Source organism: Polyodon spathula, chromosome 5, assembly GCF_017654505.1.
Source record: "Polyodon spathula isolate WHYD16114869_AA chromosome 5, ASM1765450v1, whole genome shotgun sequence".
NCBI lineage: Eukaryota > Metazoa > Chordata > Actinopteri > Acipenseriformes > Polyodontidae > Polyodon > Polyodon spathula.
This window is the reverse complement of record NC_054538.1, coordinates 61,420,204-61,444,677: the sequence shown is the minus strand read 5'-3', so window position 1 is coordinate 61,444,677 and position 24,474 is coordinate 61,420,204. Positions and strand designations below refer to the sequence as shown.

Sequence of the window (24,474 nt, the reverse complement as noted above, 5' to 3'; positions counted from 1 at the left end):
TGTAACGATCAAATTTAATCACAAAAAAACACAACTAAATGCAACAGATTTAACTTTTTTATATTTACATCTGCCTATATACATATGTTTGAAGGTGTAGATATAGGTGTATAAAGCATGTATATATATATATATATATATATATATATATATATATATATACACACACACACACACATACACATATATATATATATATATATATATATATATATATATATATATATATACACACACACATACACACACACACATACATACATACATATACATACACATTTGGTGTATTTCAAAATAAAAAAAATTAACTTTAAACATTTTCCACCTTAGATTTTTTTGTGGTTGAATTCAGTTTGTTTATCTTAAAACACAAGTAGGATTTTATTTTTGAAAGACCTGTTTTAAAAAAAAGTTGCTAGATGCAGTTTAAGTAATTTTGTTCTGCATTCTTTTTTCTTTTTTTTTAGGTTACTGAAGGATTTAAAAGCTGTAAACTGTATAAATTGTACCATAATTAAATAAATATTAACTTGAATACAATTGCACATGACATGAATTAAGTGCACTACAGATGCCAAGCATCTTTTTAAAAGAAAAAAAAAAAAGACGACCTCTTTAGAATAGAACCACAGCTTTGTTCCAGTCATATCCTAAGAAACCTGAGTCTTTCTAAAGAGTATTAAAACAAGTCATGGTGACAGCTGGATACTTGTGCCAGGCCAGCAGACTTTAAGAAGGACATTCTCCACGGGTCATATCAGATTCAGCCTCTATAGATAGGTTCAGCTGCAGTGGTGTGCTCTCATGTGGGAATCCAGTTCCAGGACACAAAAGGTCGTGGAAATGCCAGAACATCCTCACATGCAAAGAGCAGGGTTTCATGTTTGCAATGTATCATCACCTCTTCTGTTCCCAGATCTCTGCCATGTTCAAGTCAAGGTTTTTAAGTGTCCTCAGTGCTTGAATGTTCCCAGTGTAGAAAGCTACATCTGCCATAACAAGTCTACAGAGTGGAAAATAAATTTCATATGAACAAATTCCATTAGTTTGAGAAAGTCTGTTTCTAGGCAATACTAGAAATTGCATAATGATTTTAAACAAGAGCAGGAGAACTACAACAATAGAAGATCCTTTACAGCCACCATTATAATCCTAAAGCCCAGCTTTTTCAAGGAAATGTTTTTTTCTCTACCATTTTTTTCTTAGCAACTTGCAATGATTTGCCTTATACATTCTGTAAATGGAAGATTGCACTGATATTGCACTAAGTGGTCTGTGTGTGCACATATCAAAATATTGTTAATTTTAGCATCCTTTGCAGTGGGAGGTATTAAGTATCTAGTATAGAAAGTTTTTGGAAACACATTTCCCAAAGCAGAAGACATGGCTAGTTGTTTGTTTCCCAGTTTTGTAACACAAACCTTATCCTTTTCAAATACAGAGTAAAAAAAAAAATGGAACAGTATTTGTTTGAATATATAGCATTGTTTTCCCCAGTTTGCTGGGGTGTGTTGAAGCAGTACTGCAGTAAAGACGTCAGCAACACGGATGCTTTTAAAATATTCAGTAAAATATAAGTTAACCCTTTGCGGTCCGATGTCGGACCCAGTCCGACGACATCAAAAAGATGTAAAGCACAGGTCCCTACCGATAGGAGCCGAATGAAGCCGAAAAAAAAAGGCCGTATCTGATAGCCCCACGCACCACAGATATAACATGGACACAAAGGAGGTAGCTGCTTCCGCATCCAGCGCTCACAGAATATCATTTGCAGAGCTTTTTGAGATGATAAAGTAATAAAATTATGACTTGGAACGCATTGTTGAGGAGTTTGGTGATAAAACGAGTGATCAGGAGAGGATTTATAAGTATACACATCTATAAAGAGGTATGCGAAAAATACAGCGAACAAGGGGGTGGGCTTGGCTGGAGATGCAGTATTGAGTGTCCTTTTGCGAGATGCAGTACTGAGTGTTCTTTTGCGATTCAGTGCCTTTTAAACCTGTTCTACTCTGAATTTTTTAAACAGTGCATGTAAACAGTGTGTGTGAAAATAAATTGGACCTGACCCGTCTGACAAGCGCTGAATAAATGGACCGTTAAGGGTTAATTGCCATTGACTGATACTCAACTGTAAAGGTGAGGGAAGGATGGCTTTTCTTGTTTTGAAATCACATTAAATGAATGTATTTCTTAACCCTTTGTGGTCCATTTATTCAGCGCCTGTCAGGCACGTCAGATCCAATTTATTTTCACATGCGCTGTTTATTTTACACATACTGTTTAAAAGTATTTTTTTTCACAGTAGATGTTTAAAAGACACTGCATATCAACAGCACACTCAGTACTGCATCTCCAGCCCCACCCCCTATAAATACAGCAAACCCCTTGTTTGTTGTATTTATCACATACCTCTTCATAGTCATGCATACTGATAAATCATCTCCGAATCGCTCATTTCATCACCAAACTCAATAATGCGACCCAAGTCATTATTTTATTACTAGAACACCTCAAAAAGCTCTGCAAATATCTGTGATATTTCTTAAGCACCAGATGCGGAAGCAGCTATCTTGTTTATTTATGCAGGTGTTATCTCTGTGGTGCAGGGGCTATGTGTATTGCTCAGATCTGCCCCTTTCTTTTCGGATTCTCTCAGCTCCTATCGGTCTCACCTGGCCATTGAAAGGTTTTCCCAGCTTTTCCTGGAGAAAACACAACCTGTGCTTGACGTCTTTTTGATGATGTCGGACAGGACCAGAAAGGGAAAATTGTAATGTCGGACTTGGACCGACATAGGACCGAAAAGGTAGTTACAAGTATGAATACGTGCATCAGTAACCCTCTGATAAAGTCTTTAAAACTACAATTTCTCTCCAGAAAACAAACAAACAAAAATACACACCCATGTTGAGGTCCGCCGTCATTGACTACATCGAGCCGGGCTAGCTGCCTCTTCAGATGAAGTTTAAAGCTTGCATTTATCCTCAAGAACAACATCTATGGAAACAAACCGTACAGCTTGAATATATTTAACATCAACACATAAAAAGCTGCATCGTAAAAAGAAGAAAAGTTCACATGTGTTTGTTCTTCTGGTAGGAGATCAAATATAGCTTCATCCATCTTAGTCATCTGTTTGCAAACGTTCCGGAAGCAGGTTGAAGGCATTGGGGCCTTAACTTCATACTATGAAAAAAGAAACAAGACATTTAGAATGCTGCCTAAAGGTAAAACGTTCAAATGTTGAGGTTTACTCCACAGACTCCTAATCCCTTACATTTCATTTCATATGCATGCAATTCATAACCTGACATTATAAACCCATAGAGAAAACAATCTCTTGAAACATTATTTGTAATATACCGAGCATCAAAAGAAACTTATCATTATTATAACACATTTATTTTTTTAAAAAACATAAGGTATATACATGATGGACATTGACGAAATGTTTTTGCTTTCTTTTTAATCACTTGATTATTCATCCTTGACCATGACATGCTTTAGTGACTATGACTGAAGCACATGCACTTAATCACCTGATTAGTGAGACAGTTGATTGGACACTGGATTTGGAGTGATTTCCGCTGCTAAATTGCAAGATTGAATAAAAGCAATAAAGAAAATCACAGAAAAAAAGCCACGTCTGTCAAGAAAAACAGCACCTTTGTGCAATCGGCAAGTTGGAGGGAATGACAGTCAATGACGGGCCATGAACCAAGCCCAAGAGTCACAACACCTGCCCAAGATCGACAGATCATTTTACACCATCTTCGTGATGTCAAATGTTAGTCAGCACAATAAAAAGTCACTGCACCTGCTCTAAAACAGTTTGTCATTTTTGATCACACCTAGTGAATTTTATCCAAATATAACTAATAAGTTTCTTTTGGTGCTCAAACATAAGTGATATTTAAAGAAAGGAAAAAAAAAATACCTTGGACAGAACTTTCTCAAACAGGCTATCCATGATTGCTACAAGTTTTGCAGAGATTTCAGCTATGTGGTCATTATAATCCTGTTCGGGGACAAAATAAAACGTAGTAAGTTACAATTAGCCTCATTGACGGTGTTTACATGGACAAGTCATGACAGTTTTCCCTCACGATATTTTGGCCGTACTTCTCAGGAACTGCGTTTCCATGTAGTTATGATTTAGGACAACAAATCTGGCAGTGACAATGCAAATTACTGCAGTCATAGTGATTTAGGGGAGGGGATATCTAAATGTCCCTGTCTGCATACTAATTAGGGAAAGAACGACTTCTAATATCGTGAGGAGAGCTTGCATGCGTTGCTGTGAAGATAAAAACATTTTAACAAGATGCATAAATTCACATGTTGCTGCGCACATTCTGAATTACACCATGCATTAGCTACTTGTTTGTCTGGTTAACTTTCCAACACACACAATTATATAAAATATAATTTCTACAAGTTTTATTACTTAGAATTTATATTTGTGTGTTTGTGGAACATCTAAAAGTTACAATTCATTATATTGAATATAAAACTTATATTATTTTTTTATATATATATATATATATATATATATATATATATTGCACACAAGCAAGCTTGTTGTCATCTCTGCTGGACCTGGCAGCCATCAATTCCTTCATTTTGTACAAGGTAGGGGAACTTTCATCTTGAAGCTTGCCACAGCGCTTCAGCAAAAACATTTCAATCACAAAACTGCAACAGCTCAACCTGGATTCTGTGCTGTGAGTGACACACAACGAAGCTAAATCATATGTTACTTTCATTTTAGATTAAAAACTACTTTTGTTTTTACAGTTTTGTATGTGCATATACCTGTTTACACACAACTTTCTTTTGAAATGTTTATTTTATTGTAGTTTTTCATATTTTTTTAAGTAGTGCTTTAGATGTGGTAAGTTAAAAAATAAACCCCTTTATGTTTAACTGTTCATTTAAATATGGTGTTTCAGCTGTTTGACATGATGTGCTTGAATAAAACGAGTTGTATCCGATAGTTTGTCTTTCATTTTATTATTGATGGTGTTTAAAATGTACTGGCGGTTGTGGGTATTAGTATAACCATGGAGGTTCTAGTGTTGAAGTCGTCCATAAATGTACAGTGTGTGTGCGTATGTTGGGGGGGGTGTCTATGTTTTGTACGGCCTTTCTGCTTAAGATTACGTGATATTAAGTCATTAAAACGGGATCTTAACTGCTGAAACCTCGTGAGCCACAAGCACGATTCCTAGGTGATTTTTACACCTACTTTTCTCGTGAGAAAGCGATTGACCCTGCCCTTAAAGTCACGCTGACCAAAGGATGTTCTTTTGCTGTTTTGTGTAACAACGTCACATATTCGCGTGACAACGTCACAGAGTCAAAACTGTAGAGTCGATTTTCATGTGCACGTAAACCTAGCCATCGTAAGCTGCCATAACATCCACAGAAAGTTCACAAGAAATTTAACTAAAACATCTGGTGAAAATTTTGTAAGTCTGGAGACTACAGCACACTAGTTTACCAGGAGGCCAGTTGCCAGACAGATTAAAGGTATGCTCAGATTACTAAAATAATAAAATCCTTACTTTGTACATATCTGCCAACTCCTATATCTGACATACATTAAAATTAAATTATCAAACTTCTTCTCTGTACAAAAATGATCATGTCATTATGTAAAGATGATCTAAACAGAGCCAGTAATCTAGATAACAAGCATGTCACAAAGTGCAGTTGTATTTTGGGTGAGGCCATGACTGTTAGACCCAAATTAATGGAATTATAAGCCTTAGATCACTTAAAACAGTTCTTGAAAAGTGCAAGACTACGGACAAAAAATCCTATCTGATTTACTACACTTGGCTTTGACAATACAATTCTGTGCCTCTGGTTTTGTGGAAGCGTGTTCCACATGGATAATTACTCAAATAAACATAGCCAAAAATAAATAGTATAACCTATTCAAGTAATATAAATGGTTGAAGTGAGTGTTTAAAAACACTCAGATCCAGATGTTCAGATCCACTGTTGGATGTTTGGTTTTCAGAACCCCTCCCTTTTTTTTTAATAATATAAATAGAGGCGAGTCTAAACACAGCCGCTGTTAAGTTACATGAACATACCCACAATTTATTAATATTATTATTACTACTATTATTCAGCAGACACCCTTATCCAGACTGACTTACAGTTGTCACAAAAGTACCATAAAACAAAGTATCATATTACACATAATACAGAAATCAGTAGTAAAAGCCAATTCAAATGAGAAAATTAAAAAAACAGTAAATAATCACGTTTGAGAGCAATTATGACAAAGAGCAGTTAAACTTAAAAATATTTGGTTATAAGACTAAATTCCCTTAAGAGCAAGTAATGATCCCATTTAGCACTTTTTTAGTTGTGAATGCACGCCACAATGTAAAGAAGCTTCTGATTATGTGGCATTTTACAATACACGGAATGCTTCTTAAACCGTTTGGAGTGAAAATAAAATACATTTAAAAAATCTTGTGTTGTAGCTATATAGGTCTCAAATGTGCACTTTCATTTTAAAACATGACATCAATCCACACAAGGTTAAAGACATGTATTTTTTTTAAAAGATGCTGTCACATTATCTTGCGCTTCCGGAGTCATTTCACGTGGAGGGTGAAAAGATTTCCCGACCCCTTTAGAGCCACCCCGCCAGTAACCAATCAGCTGCTTCCCCTAATAGCCGACATGTTTTGCAGCCAGTATGATGCTTTGAGCCCCGTAGACAAGTAGTAAAGCAGTAACAGATCCCAAAAGACATGTGGAAAAGCAGTAACAGATCCCTGAAGACATGTAGAAAAGCAGTAACAGATCCCCTAAGACATGTAGAAAAGCAGTAACAGATCCCCGAAGACATGTAGAAAAGCAGTAACAGATTGTTTTAAATGAAAATATACATTTACTATAACATGCGTTTCTTTCAAAACTGCACATTTCAAACTATATAGTAGTGATGAGCAATTAATAGAAAATATGGTTAATTTCCAATTATTAAACACAGAAACCGACTTCGAACGATTAATAAACTGCGCAATTTTGATCGATAAAACTTCATGTCTTCTTTATGGTCACATAAAAGTTACTTCCGCATCCCAGCCACTTTCAATTCCAGCGGTTCATGTCAGGCAACCACTAAAGCAGCTCTCGCTCTGGGATCTGTAGTCCAAGGGAACCTCGAGACCCGTCCTCCTGTTAAAGTTTCAGCGTCACGAACAAAAAAATACAGGGAGCGCAGCATAGTATCACAACTCTTTGTTATAAAGAGAGTTTAAATAGTTCAAACTATTTTTATTTTCTTTACACATTTATCAATAACCTTATTAATGACGTTTGTTACATTTCATTTAATACTATTAAACGTAATACAAGAAAGAATGGCAACCTGAAACAAAAGATTATAAAAATGATTGAAATTATTAAATACTAACAAATATTTGCATAATATTTTGTTTCTGGTTGTCTTTCTTGTACTACGTTATATTTAATGGAGTTAATACACTTCTAGCCATGTATTATTATTTTCTGTTATGCAGCATTATTAACCCTGGAGAGTTAGGGATATTCAAAAGAGCTTAAGAGAAGATTTCAGGCAGTTAAGAGCAACAGCTTTGCCATATTGTGTGTGCTTTTCTTCTTTATTTAAAAATGGTTTCTCTGAAGTGGTATTGTTTCTATACTGGTTATGCTGATTTAGTAGTGACTTCAATATAATGCATACTGTATGTTTTGTAGGTTTGAAAGTGCTGTTGAAAAAAGTTATTGAAGTTTTATTGTAGTTTTTAATTAGCAATAAAAAAAAAAGTCAGGAACCTTTCTGTTTCCCCTAAGAATGATGTTATTACAATAATCGATATTGGGATTATTTTCAAATATCGAATCGACTTGTAAAAGTGATAAATCACTCATCACTACTATATAGTGAATAAAAGTGCATGTCAGGGAAGAATTATTTTGTTAGCTACAACCACTTTCACTGTTGTGCAATTAACCTCACCTTAGTTATGTGGTCAAAATGCCTGAGAATGTTGTACTGCTTTGGCTGGAGCCGAGTCTCAAAGTGAGCTCTGATAATGGGAATGTAGTGTACGATTAGCTGCAAACAGCGGGAGGCAAGGGCTGCAAAAATAATTTTAAAAAAATATAAGGAAAAGTTGTCCTCATTGATATATCAATTAAATATTATGTTCCATGTATTTATTAATTAAACAATGCAGACCTCTATTAAATGCATTCAGTTTTTACCAAAAAATTACAAACAGGTTTCAATGACTCAACGAGGTGCATTCATTTTAAGAAACACTGTCTGTGCAATTTTAAGACTTTCTAATTTCCTGGAGTTATTCAGGCCCTCACCACACATCCATTTTACAGACATGGTGGTGAATTCTAATTTGAACTTTGATGCAGTACGGGGTGATGTATGTTAAAGGCAATAAGGTAATCCATCTGTGACTGTAAATTAAAATAAATAATCAGTGTGCCATACTGACTTCATCCACCATTGCAAGTTCCTATGTGACTGTCTAACCTACACCCCAACCTCTATAATAAACATAACCTACCCATACCATACCTAGGTTTTTTGTAGTTATTGTTTTCAGACCAACAACTTGTAAAGCACCAGCCCCCAGGACCAGCTGGCAGCTTCGAGAGTTGAATTGCTAAGACAAAAAAAAAAGATGACAAAGATGCTTTTCTGGTTTCTAAAATTACCTCCTTCATTTTAAATTCTTGATCCCACCCCCAACAATTTTGCAGATTTACATTATTTTGTATTTATTGATTATATTTATATTTAACATTTGCCAAGGACAGTACCATGGGATGTCATTATCCAATGAGGAGAAGAACCCTACAGATCAAGCAATCAATTTTATTTCTTAACTGGCGGTCTCACAGTCTGATCTGTTTATTAAACTTTTTTAATAACACAAGCTTGTCACATGTCTCACTAAGAGGTTGATTCAATCATGGGTTAAGCCACTGCTGGATTTTAGAGCATTAAAATAGCACTGGGAAATCCCCCTGGATTTCAATAACGACCTAGTTTTAGGGGGTGACCTTGGGGTAACCACCTTCCCGAAATCCGCAGTGATTCCACAGTGCTGCAAAAAGATAACAAACCACATGGCATCTTTTGACAAACCTTTATTAAGTCTGATAGGCGAGTAAGCATGTCACTGGTTATAGATGGGATGTCATCCACACACTGGCAGTATTCAAGAAAAATTCTTATTAACAGCAACACTGTCCTGAGAATCAAAATAAACATATGAATTAGGGGATTTAAATTTCCTAGTAAACCAAGGATCACAGAATCTATGTGGAGGGAAAAACACTGAGATAAAACCTGTTTTTTCATCAGGTATTGTAATTACTGATTTGTTTGGATGGATGATTGCTTCACCGTGAGGATTGGATCTTCTGAATGTAGTGCTGGATTGATCTGGATGTACAGCATCAGTACGACTGGGGGGGTAGTTACAGTATACAACATATCATTCCCCCAAAACACCCTTCTAGTTTGTGTTTAAAAATCAACAAGCACGATAACAAAAAGACTAGTAAATGTTAGAATGACTACGAAAGTTACACATCACATTTCACATACATTCATTCTGTGATGTAGCTTTCTTTTCAGAAATCCTTTCCAGAAAAAAAAAAGAAACTGGTGTCAATTTCAGCGCTCCAGTTCTTTAGGCAGTGAAGTGAAAACGACTACACAGCTTTTAATTCTTCCTACTAGATATTTCTATTTTGCTGGGATAAAATAAACAATTCAAAAGCTTTTCCAAAATCTGTTTAAATCAGGGTAAAGTGTTAAAATGACTGAAATATCTAGGAAGCTTTATTATTATTATTATTACTATTATTATTATTATTATTATTATTATTATTATTTTACTTAATTAGAAACAAAAGGGGGGAAGGTACTGTACCACTGGGCAATGAAGCACAATTTTAATGCAGAACTGTTTGCAAGATAAACTGAAGCATGAAAATCCAAAAATACTACTGAAAATCTGAAATATATTTTTTTCAGTTTATTGTACTGCTTGTTTCTAAATAACTAACAAGAAATAGGAAGTTTATGGAGAGCACAAGACTGGGACAGTGTTCTATGCTCCTCGTCATGCCAAAGTGGGTAAGAATTATATCCATGAATGCAACTCATTCCTGATCATATCAAATTCACACTACACTTTCAACAAAAACACATTTGAAATATACAATTACGAATACACTGTGTAATTTATAAATGTGTGCAAGTATAGTGCTTATCCTATTAAAAGAAAAAAAAAAATCTATATTGAAGCTGTTGAATTTGTCCCCTCGATGGCCGTATAACTCGTACATGGTCAAGGAATGCTGTAATATTCAGTAGTCTTATTTAAAAATACTCAAATAGAAATGTATTTTAGTAACATTTTAGGTATTGTGAAATATTACATTTTTAAAACAACAAAATAGGAACTTTATCAGTAGTATTTTGAAAGCACACGTACAATTTTATATTTAACATAAAAATGTACCTACATAACATGTTCCGGGTGGTCTAAATTTCGGGCAGAGAACTACTTTCACCAGAAACAATCTCACAACCTTTAAAGCTTACCCCACTACTGCATACTTCTGTCCACCTACAATCAAGTAATCAGTTGGCTTCCTCTCTTCTGCACCTACCATTAAAAGAAGAATAAACATGAAATGTATCCATGGCTTTACAGAGTTGTATGTTAAATGGACAGCTGCGTTATATATGATACTTTGGCTCAGCCAAATGCAATACACAGTCTTCAGCAAAACATGGCAAAATTCCCAAACATGTTGATGTCTTATATTTATGGATCACAAGCAAAACAAACTAAGCGATGTTATAAAACTTGCATACCTGTTGCCCTTTTCTCAGGTAAACTTATTCTCCCATCAGCTATTGAGTTAACAAGATCCTGAAATTCAGCGGGAACCTCTGCTTGTTTCCACCGTTCATTATCCAACAGAAGACTGAAAAAACAAGTCCAGCTTAGCAAGTTCTCCCGTATTAGTAGGAGCTGTTCATAATACATCAGTATTACCTATGGAGGTTATACATCGAAACAACTTATTTTACAAATGTCAAAAATATATTTCACAAACCAATAAGGTATAGGTTTTTGTTTTTAATAGGTTTCTTCTGTAACTGCAGAACATATTTCCAACTGCATGACAGAAATCAGTGAGTTTAAATTAAAGCTTTAGACACAAGAACTGAAGGTAAAACTATACCAATGAGAAATACATTATTCATAAATAAAACTGCAACTCCTTCAACTGTTACAGAATGAAAATGCATTACTAAAATGTATTCCTGAAGCTTAAACAGCAGGAACTGTTTATTAATTATTTTTATTACACAACACACCCATAATCCATTTTAACATGGCTGGGACGGCACTTTATAACTAATACAACAGTAAGTACAGTTAGTCTTGCAGGCACCTAAGCTTGGTCTTTCTTTCCTCGTGAAACCTGTTGACGAATCTGTTGGCCTGGCTCTGCAGCGCCCCCCGCAGTGACATGCTTCTCCTGCCACAGAGCTCCTCTGTATCCTTGACAAAGATCTCCACAGAGCGAGACAAGGCAACAAACTCGGAGGAATTCAGCTTCTCCAAGAAGCCATCCTTTAAAACAGAACATTTCAATCACTCCGTAAGAAAACCAACTGTATTGGCTCAATAAATCTACACTGTTCTGACAAGACATTAACTGACATTTTTACTGAAACTTTAGAATAGATGTATTTCTTAACTTCTTTTACTGGCAGCTCTTGGATGCTACCTTGCTTTACATTTTATTCTGCAGAGACCTTTGTATTGCAAAAGTTTCTTCACAGAAAAGGGCTAAAAGTATTTTTGACCTGCTGCTGTGTCCAAATCTAGTCTTCCCTGGCACTGAATCCAAGAAATCATCGCAGCTTGAAAGGATCTCTGGGTCATTAAACATTTCAAATATCATAAAACAGCCCAGCTCTTTCAGAATTCTTTTTTAGAGTTTAAAGACTATTCTATTGGTGTAAATCGCTAGAGCCAGTATAAAGTATCTTGTTACAATTACAAAAACATTACTCATTTGAATACTTTTCTTTGAACTAGCACCTCTTTGTAAATCCCTAGCAGTTTCTGTTTGTTGAGTTAGCATGTTCCTCTTGGATCTTGCTTGAAAAAAAACATCCCACTCCTCTGTACAGTCACCTGTACAATCAACCTGACATGACTTATTTGTTTTTAAACACCCCAGGCTCAGTGGAATCATTTGGGGTAAAATACCAAGTCCAGTTATAAAAAAACTAGGTTACCAAATCACAGTTTAAAAAAAAAAAAAAAAAAAAAAAAACATTTTATTAAAGGATTGGCCTTTATGGTCAATAAAATTGTATTCCTGTGATATGTTCTATATAAAAAAGGAAAATGTATCCAACATTGCCGAAAGGTAATTTAAGATTAACTGTTCACTTCATCCTAAAGAAAAGGGATGAAAAGGCAGATGGCCAGCTAGTATTGGTAATGCCTTTTATAATCATATAATATTCAAGAGTTAGATGACATACTGCAACTGCTGCTAAAAAAAATGTTTAACCAAAATACACTTAACTGACCACTCTGTCTTCCCAGCAACACTCACAATAAATGCCAAATGAAGTTTAGTTTAATAGTGTGGTTAGAGTTCATATTGACCACTTAAAGCAGAAACTGTTATACTTTTTTACCTTTCATATACAGACTAGTTTCAATGGATTTAGATAAATATAAACATTCATGATTTCCCACCACAAAAATCAAAACAAGAAAGAAAACTGTTTGGTTTTTATTTAAAGCCCTATCTTGCTCAACGATAAACTAATCATGAAGTTAGAGGCTGTTCAAATGTACCTTTGCTCTGGCCATGAGGAACTTGACACAGCGATCATGACAAACATCAGAAGCATTGTACAGCAACTCCTGAATGTTATTTGCAACTCTACCTAGTTCAAGGTCTGTCAGCTTCATGTCTTCGTTAATCCTGAAAATAAATCAAAATACTTACAGAAAGCAAATTTCAACATACAGTGTGGAACAACAATTCAGTTGCTGTACTTTTATAAAGTATTTTTAGATTTGCTCGATTGTATGTGAATTGTGTATTTGTATCCATTTACATTTTTAATTTGACATCTTGCATCTTTGTAGACTAGATAATCAATTACCCTTAAGAAGCTATTTCGTGGATGAATACAATTTCATTAAAACTGTGGTACTGTATTTGCATATTCAAGCATTACTAGTCTGGAAATGTTTTACTGTCAGTAAGAAAACACAGGGCTAACTGCCAATCTTAAATGTGGCTTTTAATGAGCGAGGGCAGTGGCCTGATACTTACATTATCTCCACTCCCCCAGGAGTTACCGAAGATGATGTGTGCTCCTTGCTGGATGACGACTCTGTGGTGCATTCTTGTTCCGAAGTAGAATCACTGCCACATGGTTCACTGCTTAGATATGAAGTCCTTGGGTTCCTAGGCTCAGCTCCAACATAAGGCTGTTCTCCCTCGCTGAAAGCATCACTAATAAACATACCTTCGTGTGTTAAATAACCTACTTCGGTTACCGTATTAAAGCCTTTTCCAGGGTTTCGGTCTGCTAAAGCGCCGTCTAGTACTTTGGTCTTCTGATTCCTGTCCAAAACCAGCAGGACAACACTTCTAATGACACTTAACGTTGTCTAGAACAAAAAAAAAAAATGGGATATATATTTAAATTAAAGTTGATTACCAAGTAAAGAAAATTAAATCAAGTACACAAAGATTATGGTTATTGGATTATGGATTCTATAATACAATGTTTAAAATTACGAATTTATATATTAGTAAAATCTTACCTTAACTCTTTTTAGAAAAAAGATAAAGTTTACAAATATGCACTTCAGAAGTTCAAACCACTGGTGAAAATTCATCAATCTCAATTGATCTGCAAGCCTTTAAAATGTAAAGCAAAAAAGATACATAATATGCACGTGATTTGAATAAGGAATGACTAATCCTTCTTAAATCCCCTGAACGACAAAATCAACCAGGAAACAAAATGTATACTGGCACCCATACACAAAAACTAAAGCTAACTGGACCTAGAGCAGATTCAAAGACCAGCATCTGCCCACAATTAGCCATTTATGCAAAAGAAAGCCATTTGGCTTTGAAGTGGAGACGTCAGCTAGGAGCACAATCTACAAAACAGCCAGGAGAAGGAACTGATCATACATTAACTTATTTCCACATGCTCACTACAAAAGTAGTGCTGCCTGTCCTACTATGAATCTAAATGTTATTATGTAAATACAGCTCTCAAATTGGCTTCACGAAGCCCAGTGTTAAAAGTCTAGATGTCAAAAGCCTGGCTACTTGTTCAGTAATTATATGTGTTACAAGCATGTATTTATTCGCAGCAAAGAATGACGTTAACAATCACATTATTTACATAATATCTGTTACAACATTACGTTGATACAAAAATAAAAGGAATTACGAAAAACATTGAAGAAATTTCAACAATACTTACTTCACAACAATTTCTGTGTCTATTTCTTCTATTTTGGAGATGGTGCTAACAACACACTGTTAAAGTTTGAAACAGAAATAAAATACAATGACTTAGAATATATTTTACTTCAAGTAAACTACAGTTATGTCTGGCACAAGTCTGTAAGAAGTGGAACATTGTATTTTTATTTTTTCCTATGTAAGTATAATTCAATTAACTTTATCATCATCACAATGAGAGGTTTTTGTTTTGTAACTGTGTAGGGTACACTTTGCTGCCATTGTCTTGCCAAGACTCTCTTTAAAAAATGACATAAAAAAATTGCAAGTTTTCCTTTCAACTGCTTATAGTATGACAAACTGCTACAGTTCTGGTTATTACCTTACTCCCATCCTGTAACCAACTATGTCCGCACTCCTAAATGCAGTGGATAACACCCGTCTTTTGCGCAACATGCATCACAGCCAGAATATTAAGAATATGCTATTCTAATGAATATAGATCTCAAATGGAAGTAGTTTTTATTCTTTTCTCAGACAGGCTTAAGTAAGTTTTAGCTCATGAACCCCTGGAATACAAAGACTACAGGTGTATAATATCAGTGTTTACCTGAACAATTAAAACTACTTGGACAGTGAATTATGAAAAGAAATACCATTTACCCTAACCTGTTTAATGATGTTCTTTGCAGCAGACATCACTTCTTCACTGTAGATTTCCAAAAAGTCAAGCTTCCGCTGCTTTAGCAGCCCAAATACCAAGGACACTAACCGTTCCTTTAAAGAAAAGATAGACATATTATTATTATTATTATTAGTGCCTTTACTGGATGTGCCACTCAGGAGCCCCAGACCTTTTTTTTAAATGCTATCATTACACTACAAATTTACAATCTGTTAGTAATGTAAAAATCTAAGGGGTTAAAATTTCAAATCAATTAAATAAAATTACTTCTGTATGATATTTTTGTAATTAGTTATGGTAACCTTTAAATATTACTTAAGAGAATTCTTCCCAATTACCCCAACAGTATCTGTTGCAGTTCATTATTTAAAGGCAAATATACATAATATCTACTTTCATCCGACTTAGTATACAAAGCATGGTGCAATACCACAATTGTACAAAGGCAGTATTACAGGATCATACATTACTGTATCATCCTTCTTTGATCTTTTATAAACAAAATAAGGAATATAAGGGAACAATCATCAAGGTTTTCAAAATTTGGCAAATTGCAACACAAAAAAGTTCTACAAGTGTCAGAGTATTTCTGCTTCCGAGAGGCTGCCAGTGACTTGATTGATTTCAGGCACAAGAGTGGCGAATCTTATACAGACAAGCTTCATTTTAAAAACCTGATTTTCTGCAGAGGTAATTTTACTACATTTTTTATAATTTTTGTATAAAACCTGTATAGTTCTATAGCAATAGTAACTGGGACCACCACTCAAACAAAATCCCTGAAATACTTCCCTCTCCTCCAAATGTCTTATGATCCATCTAAAATGTTCACAGTTATTTGCAAGCAGACAAATGCATCATTTTTCAGTTTGAAATATCTTAGGATTGTTGCAAGAAGTAAGCTCTAGTATGAAATCAGAACTCCTAATTCCACAGTACACAGACATGTAGTATCTGATCTGCAATAGGTCTGTGTAGGTCACCCTGTATACTTAGGAAACATCCCTGTCATCCCTATCATACCTCCTCCAAAACCTGACTTTCATCTTCAAGAGGTCTGTTGAGGTCACTTCTGGCATAGGTGCTAAAATCAGCCATCATCATTTTATCGATCAGCTTCTCCAGCTCACAGAGTTGCGATCCCAGGTGCCTGTAAAGATGGAAATATATTTAAACAAAATATAAATACAAACACAATTGCTCCACTGTTATTCTTAGTAAAGATAGTTTATTTTAAAGTTTCAGACAGTCCTCCATTTCATCTTAAAAAATGTTAAATCATGACAGTGTCTACAAGTGAATACTTTAGTGACAGTACTGTGTGAGAGTGACTTCAACAACCTACAAAAAGCACACAGGAAGATCTGACTTGTCTCAAATTGTTTAGGTTCAATAATAAAAGTATTTTCTCACATTGTTACTTAGTTTCCTTTAACGACAAATGATTAATTAAATAAGATTTGCCTACTTTTTGGTCTTACTTAATCATGTTGCCATGCTGAGCTAGCTGTGCTTTATGTGTTGTAGTATTTTAGGTATGAACAATAAACAAAATTCATCAAGGCCAGATTTCTTGGGAAACAAAGTGTGAAATCACCCACAATCCAGAACATATACATGACCTCACGATTTCTGCACCCCATCCTCCACCCCACCTGTCAAGAATGGTTTTGCCTAATATCAGACACATTAAATTTGTCACTCACCTGAAACTGTGTATTCCTTGAAGTTCCTGTTGAAGCACCTCTTGTGTTGTTGCTATCAGATCCAGTGCCCCAACAAACTCTGAAGTAGACAACAATAGCTGTACAGTGGGCTGGGTTTGGTGCACTGTTGCCATCAGTTTCATTTTATTGTACAGTTTGACACAGTTGTTTCTAGTCAATGCTTGTCTCAAGATATTCAGAGATCCTTTGCACATGACTTTGTCTATCTGAGCAATTTTGTCCCGGAGCACTTTCACAGCGTGGGAGGTGCTGCTGAGGTAGTCCTGCAGCTCATGCTGGGAGGTCATGGCGAGAAAGAAGGCATCAGAGCGTAACGAGATCTGGTGTGCAATATTTACTTCCACAACATCAAGATAATGGCTCAGCTAAAAAAGAAACAGGCTCTTGTTATATACGCTTTCCTTGTTAGATGCTGCATTTATTAACCTCTGCAGAATATTTTTTATATTACCATCTATGGGATATTGGCTAACATTAAATAAAGGATTAGCACTGAAGTACAGGCTACAAATGTTTTCAGCTCAGATGAAGCATACAAACCAGCTGGATAGAAATATCCTCTTTTTTTTCATCAAGATTAGCGATACAGTAACACTTCTTCTGGTGGTAAAGTACAGTCACCCCCTCACCAGTGACCAGACTCTTTCTAAACTGGACTATACTCAAATACCTCTGCAACAGGTGCAACAGAGGGATATCTATGGGGATCCTTTTTAACCAGGTCAAGTGAACCAACAGGGATTACTCAACCACTTGCGTCAATTCATTGTTTTGTGTTGGAAAGTGTTGGAAAACATGGATTGAGAATTGATTAGGGGTTTGCTACGCATGTGGACTGGCAGAGCTATACTGGTGTTCTTTTCTGAAAAGAGACTAATATTGCAGATAGCAGACTGTTTGGTTCAAATTGCATGTACTGGTAACCACTGATAGAGACGATGCGTCTACAAACTGCCCAACAATGACTGCAAGCTAATGAGATAACAATGCTGTGGACTAGAAGGGAACAGGCTCTAGACTTCAGAGAGATCAAAAGAGATAATCCCACTGGCATCAAAGGGGGTCGCAAGGAGATAACAAAAGGCAGATGTATGGACCTTTTGTCTCCAGGAGTGTGAAGAATGCACTGAGTTCAGAGGTTGTCACACTAGACTACACACACAGACACACACACATTAACACTCACACAATAAATTAAATTACCTTGACCATTGGTTAATGTCAGAGAAAGGGGAGGTGGACCATCTATACAGAAGGGTATTTAATGTCACGCAAACATTGTAATTTTGAGTATTTTGTTTGTCCTGTACCTGGGACCAGACTCCCTGCATATTTCAATAAACCTGGCAACTGATTGAAGAAAAGGACTCTATGCATTTTCTTGAATCTACTTACTCACCATCTATTTTTGTAAGTTACTTCAGAAAGCACTTGACACGTTTTAAAAGTATACAATTATTTGATTATCCCTCTACGTAAGACAAATGAGGTCAAAGGCCATCAAACAGGCTTTTAAAAAACAAAAAATAATTACTACGTTGAGAAACTTTGTCACATGAGTTACACAGCTCTTATTTTGAATGCACATGATACCCAACTTGAGACAATTTTCTAAATCACACGTAGTTTGTGTAACATCAACCTCAAATGGAAAAAATACCTCCCTTGAGCTGGAATAACTTGTATAGAAATTGTAACAATTTGTTTGTAAGAATGGCAGTGACAGAACTCTGTCGGCTACTATGCCATTTATTTACTCCACAGAAATGTCAGACTTTACTCACCTTTTCTTGAAGTAACCGTGAGGAGGCTACATCACGGCTACCTTTACTACCAGCACCACTGAAATGAGACCATGGTAAAACTGCATTAAAAGTCAAGGGGTCATCCAGCGCAAAATCAGGCTTCATGAAAATCTGCAGTAATGTTTAATGAAAAAAATATATATATCATTAATACATAGTACTTGTAATCTTTAACATATCATATATGGTAGTAAAAATGTCCAAAGATTAGATTCAAATCATACCTTAGGTACTTGCTCCAGATCTGTCCTGGATTTATCTGTGAAAAATGAGTAATATTTAAAAAAACAGATGATTAATATATTCTGGAACACTTCCAATAGATAGTAAACTATGGTTATGTAAATCAAAGAATTTACGAATTACAAATAACATATTTTACTCAAAGGATTAACTTATAAGTTACACCTGGAAAGATGGCCAGATGCAATCTTACCATAATGCAGGCAGTTATATTGGGGTCCAAACTAAAAAAAAGCCTGTGAAGAACTAAAAGTTTCACTACGCTTTATTTAACCCTAATAAAGTAAAGTTTAACGGTGTCTCCTTAAACTGCAAAGTGTAACTTAAATGCACTATATAACACTTATATAAGTGACAACAGAAATAGTTTAAAAAAGCACATCATACCATGACTATTTGAAGGAATAGGGATTGTGTCAATGTCATCCTTTGCTGGACAAACATTCTTGCACTTTTCATGGACCTTTTCTCTCTTGGAAAGATAAATAAATAATTGTAACAAAAACATAATGACTTTTCATATACAGTACACCCCCGCTAGAATGCCCTTCAGTGAACCTGGCCCCTGGATCCCACCTAAACAATACAAATAAAGCACAAAGAATCGATAATCTAAGCCCCACACTGTCAACATCCCATGCTGCTCACAGCCGGTCTGTAAATGGCACAGGATCCCACGTCTGCAGAGAAATCAACTCTTTTTCAGTGTCATAAAGGTGTGGGCTGTGTAACAATGCCTCTGAAATGAAAATCTATTTATTTTGCAACAAAGCTGGAAATTATTGATCGATTCAAAAAAGGAGCAACGCAGGCAGAGCTCTGCAGTGAATATGGGTTGTCAAAAAGCCTGGACAAAAAAGCACTGTTTCGGCTCGTTCATCTACCATGCAAAGGAAATGGCAAAGCAAAATTGATACATTTTTTGAAAAAACTAAAAAAAAAAAAAAAAAAAGAACTGAGACTTCAGGATTTGGTGAACTCAGATTAACTTTTCAAGTCAGACTGATTTTGAATAAAAGTTCAGTTTCAATTTGAGATTTTTGCTTTTTTTGTTATAATTCTTCAACGAATAGCATAAAGCAAAGGCAGAATACTGGACACATGTCACGATCAGGTACGTGTAATTCCAGGTTTATTCACAATCTCATCTCATTAACATACTCCAACAGTTTCATTTTGATTGCTATTTCGCTATAACAAACCTCTCGTTGTAACAAACAAAAGGCTTGGACCCCAACAGGTTCGCTATAGTGAGGGTGTATTGCAGTGGTCCCCAATAGACAGCCCACAGGCCACATCAGGGCCTCGAACGCCTGATTCGCGGACCACACTATGATCAGATATTGCACTGTTCAAATCATACTAGATGAAAAATAAACGTCTTTGACGTTCTGCAAGAAAACAGAAGGACTTCAGAGTAAGAGAGGAGCTGTCTGCGCAGCTGAGCAAAGTGTGAGGGAGGGGTGCTTTTCAGCAAAGCCTATTCCACGGAAACAGCAAATCACTGCACAGAACAGAACGTCCTTCTCAGTTCTGCAGTGATGTCAGATACAGTGAGAGAGTGTGTATCTGCAGCTGAGGAAAGCACAAAAATGTACAAGGAGAGGAGCAGTTATCACAGTTAAGCAAAAAACAAAGCTTACATTGGCTAAAAAAAAAAAAAAAAAAAAAAAAAGGTTCCAAACGGCGCAAAGTCGATAATGAAAATCAGCAGTTTAATTGTGCGTGGACAGAAGAATATTTGTTTATTTTGCCAGACCACGAGAATGCAAACTCAACCAGCTTAATGTGCACTCAAAACGGGTGCAGTCTGCAAAGTTACAAACATCCAGAGGCACTTTCAGACGAAACACAGTAATTCCAATGACAGCTTTCTTTTGAAATCTAAAATCTGCAAAGGAAAATTTGAATGCTTAAAATTTCTTCTTACAGGCGTTCTACCCTTATCATCAGTGGAACTGCATCCCAACAGGAAAAAGTGACAGCAGCATCCCTTCAGGTAGCATGGCTTCTTGCAAAAAACTAAAAACCATTCACTGAAGCGGAGCTTGTTAAGGTCAGTGCAATAGAAATGGTGCATGAAGTGCTCAGTAATGATGAGAAAACGAGAAAATCCACTATAGATCTGGTTCATCAGATTTCGTTTGACAACAGCGCAGCAGGACGCGTGGAAGTGCTTGGGGAGGACTTTTAGTTTTTTCATTTCTGATCTGAAAAAAACTGAATTAAAACGGTGAGTTTTCCAAACACGCACTGAGTGATATTTAGAATTATACACAGCGTTTATTTTTAAAACATAAACGCAATAAAAATGGGTTTAAATGTTTATTTTTATTTTTTTTTCCTGATAGAGATGCAGTTGCTTCTGAGTAACTTATTGGTGAAGTACTTTGCCTATTTTTCAGTGATAACATTTAACTGGTTACTTTCCAAAACTACTGTTTTCATAAAAATGTTTTTATTAATTCTACTACTCAGAGTAAACTAAAATTTATTTAGGGAATGATGTATTCCACAACAAGCTCAGGCCCAGCTCTTGGCTTTATGGTCATCATCTGAAGTGGCCCAGTGTGGGAAAATAACAGGGGACCACTGATATACTGTATTACAATTATTACATGCACAGGATAAGAGGTAGCAGCCAGAACCTACCTGAGTGGTTACTTGAAGGTAGAGTGCAAAGTGTTCCTTGGTGATGTGCGGGAGGTAGAAGGAGGGCGTGATTTCGGTTTCTACAAAGTCCAGACCCCATGTCTTTGTGAGGAAGTCAGATTCCCTTTTAGCTAGTCTAGGATCATTTAATGCTGCAGGAAGATTCACTTTTGAGTTATAAACAGTCCACTTGTGCTGATCTGCTACTAGAGATGGGCCGTCACATAGACTGCGAGAATCCCCTGTAAGAAAAGAGATTGTCAAGTCAATATCAGAGCAGTATTTTATTTATTTTTTTAGAACCGTGTAAAATCTATTCAAAATATAGTAAACATTGAAAAACATCTAAGGAAAATTTTAAAAAATATTCTATTTGAATGTTGCAAAATTAGCTGTCGATTACAAAATAACTGCATAAATCTTACCTGGCATACATTTCCATTTGCTATATTGGTCTGAATGCAGTTTTTAAAGAAATTTGAATCTGTAAGTAAGGCTAAACCTAGTGCAGGTATCATGTTTAAAAAAAATAATAATAATTATATGTTTGCTATATTCTTTGAAAACTACATAATGACACATAGTAAAGGGAGTGAGTAGGTGGGATTGAGCAACATCCCCTTCAGTGCAAGAATAAATATAATTTTAAATGTCCTAAAATAGTGTGTTCAAGTTACTGTTAATGGACAAAGCACATGGTGATTAGTTAGCTACAGCAGTTTGCACTGTTTTGTTGAAAAACTATTTTGGCCCATGTTACGGTATACATTTTAAAAGCTTGATAAACTACTACCAAATTTCATAAAGGGCTCTGTAGCTGACAGCATGGATACCATGGAGTATAATTGTATGCACTGCTTAATATCTCCATCGTCGAAATAACATTAAACAGGGTCAAATATCACCCATTGATGGTTGGCAACCATCAAATCCACAAAAGCATTTGACAAGAGGTCAAATGCTTTTTTGTAATGCGACAATATTTTGTAATTTACAGATCCACTTTATGTCAGTACTCTCATACCATTTAAATGTTCATATGGCATACACTTCTATGTAACATCAGTTCAGAACAAGGCAGATATCTATTTACACATTTACAATTAAATTAATTTGAACAAATCCACTTTGATTGATTTGCAATGACACCGTATTGAGCAACAAATCAAAATTCAGATTGCACTCTTTCAATTTAGATTAAGTGCATCTTTCTGACCGTATCTCAGTGTACATCCCCGCAATCCCTACTTTCCATTGCAAAAAACTTCCCCAGTGTTGCACGCGCTAGTCCCCTGTAGTATGTGCACATTTAAACAGCTTGTCCTGTTATAATGCTTCACGAAGAAAAACTATTTAAAAAAATGGTTCATTTTATTTTCACCATCAATAATATGGTAAAGACGTCTGTACTTACAAGATGATACTGACAAAGGGACTTGATAAAGTTACAGTTTATTACATAAAAGGATACAAAGAAATGGCTATGGAGTAACATTCTTTCTTTACAACATAGTTTCATTAGTAACTGACACTATAACGTTCTTGTTCACAATCTGATTTTGAAGTACGGTACATTTTACCTGTAGGCTCCTTTGGACAGACATCGGGAAGCGGCCGGACATGCTTACAGTGTTTTGCAGATGAGTCCCCCTCTTTAAGAAAGATACCATCACTGCCGCTCGGGCGAGGCACTGGTGGGGAACTGTGGCTCAAAGCCATTGCATAATAAGGACCCCTCAAAGGAAGCTAGCTGCAACAAAAGCAAACAGTTAGAACAGAGTATTAAAATCTACACCTAGAGTTAAAATCTACATGATGTCCCGATTTTAGAAGGAATACATGACGTCCCTAAACATCAATTACTACTGTTTCTGCACTCATAAATGTTCGACATGGCAGCATATTTAACAAAATTAGTGTAGTCTCTCAGCAAGCCTGAGCAAAGTGGACTTCCTGCAATGAAGCCAGTTTAAAGCCCCTGAATTTGTCTTAACCACTTCAGCTCCAGGACGCAGGCACATACGTCAATTGAAAGAGAATTTGCAGTACTATGCCGTGCCGGCGTACATCAAGGTTTGCCGTCTATTCTAGGTTTTATTTTTTTCAATCTGATCTCTTCGTATGCATGCCCTAAGGCAGTGTTAGTAATGTGATATGCGTTTTAAAGTCAGGAAGGAGATATCGAAATCATCAGGTGACTATTATCCAATTGCGCTCCGTGCAAAAATCCCTACCTGTGAAGACACTGAGAAGAGTTGACGATACAGCAACAAACAATCAACGATCTAAAGTATATACATAGTATTTCATTGTATTATTTTTGCAGTTGTGCTTGTTTATCTTTATTTTATATTGGTATTTGATTGCTTATTCCAATTACTACCTCGTTCTTGATCAGTCATTGTATTTGAAAAAAAATGAAAGAGTGTAACAAAAATTCCCAACACGTCCGGCATACATGCAGTCACGTGTGTTGTTGACTTTCAATCCAGGCCCACTATAGAGCGTCAGTGCTGGCATAGCATTTCACACAAGAGTTAAGACGGCATAAAATATGGCATAAAATGACAGCTCTGTGATGGTACAAGCAATTCACACAGACCAAAATGCTGCATCAGTGCTGGTTCTGAGGCGTCATAACTCGTCCCTGTGAAAGGAGTATAGCGTTAATATCACGGTAAAAGCCTGAATATTGGCAAATCTTAAGCTTTACTGGCAAATGTCCAAAATAAGTATGATGTTTTACTTCTGACATTTACCGGTCAATCTCAATAATAACCACATGCCTTTG

The 24,474-nt window shown here is 35.9% G+C and overlaps 1 protein-coding gene across 4 annotated transcripts in view; it reads right to left on the bottom strand.

The window, feature by feature from the left end:
- Positions 1 to 266: 266 nt before the first annotated feature.
- The window catches only part of LOC121316130 (vacuolar protein sorting-associated protein 54-like), a 28,244-nt gene continuing 4,036 nt past the window's right edge, over positions 267 to 24,474 (bottom strand). The window contains exons 2-23 of one of the 4 annotated variants that reach the window (XM_041250928.1): positions 23,264 to 23,433; positions 21,684 to 21,925; positions 19,419 to 19,503; positions 19,013 to 19,047; positions 18,768 to 18,899; positions 16,963 to 17,348; positions 16,280 to 16,406; positions 15,241 to 15,348; positions 14,591 to 14,646; positions 13,914 to 14,010; positions 13,417 to 13,757; positions 12,930 to 13,059; positions 11,500 to 11,681; positions 10,913 to 11,025; positions 10,637 to 10,700; positions 9,167 to 9,272; positions 8,594 to 8,681; positions 8,015 to 8,136; positions 3,941 to 4,021; positions 3,082 to 3,189; positions 2,906 to 3,000; positions 268 to 1,003 (exon numbers count right to left, since the gene is read on the bottom strand). In XM_041250928.1, coding sequence (XP_041106862.1) covers positions 898 to 1,003; positions 2,906 to 3,000; positions 3,082 to 3,189; positions 3,941 to 4,021; positions 8,015 to 8,136; positions 8,594 to 8,681; positions 9,167 to 9,272; positions 10,637 to 10,700; positions 10,913 to 11,025; positions 11,500 to 11,681; positions 12,930 to 13,059; positions 13,417 to 13,757; positions 13,914 to 14,010; positions 14,591 to 14,646; positions 15,241 to 15,348; positions 16,280 to 16,406; positions 16,963 to 17,348; positions 18,768 to 18,899; positions 19,013 to 19,047; positions 19,419 to 19,503; positions 21,684 to 21,925; positions 23,264 to 23,402 — 2,943 coding nt within the window. In that variant the 5' untranslated portion in view covers positions 23,403 to 23,433 and the 3' untranslated portion in view covers positions 268 to 897. Of the gene's footprint in view, positions 1,004 to 2,905; positions 3,001 to 3,081; positions 3,190 to 3,940; positions 4,022 to 8,014; positions 8,137 to 8,593; positions 8,682 to 9,166; positions 9,273 to 10,636; positions 10,701 to 10,912; positions 11,026 to 11,499; positions 11,682 to 12,929; positions 13,060 to 13,416; positions 13,758 to 13,913; positions 14,011 to 14,590; positions 14,647 to 15,240; positions 15,349 to 16,279; positions 16,407 to 16,962; positions 17,349 to 18,767; positions 18,900 to 19,012; positions 19,048 to 19,418; positions 19,504 to 21,683; positions 21,926 to 23,263; positions 23,434 to 24,474 lie in introns of those variants that run through there. The other 3 variants (XM_041250929.1, XM_041250931.1, XM_041250932.1) reach the window with 3 other exon arrangements.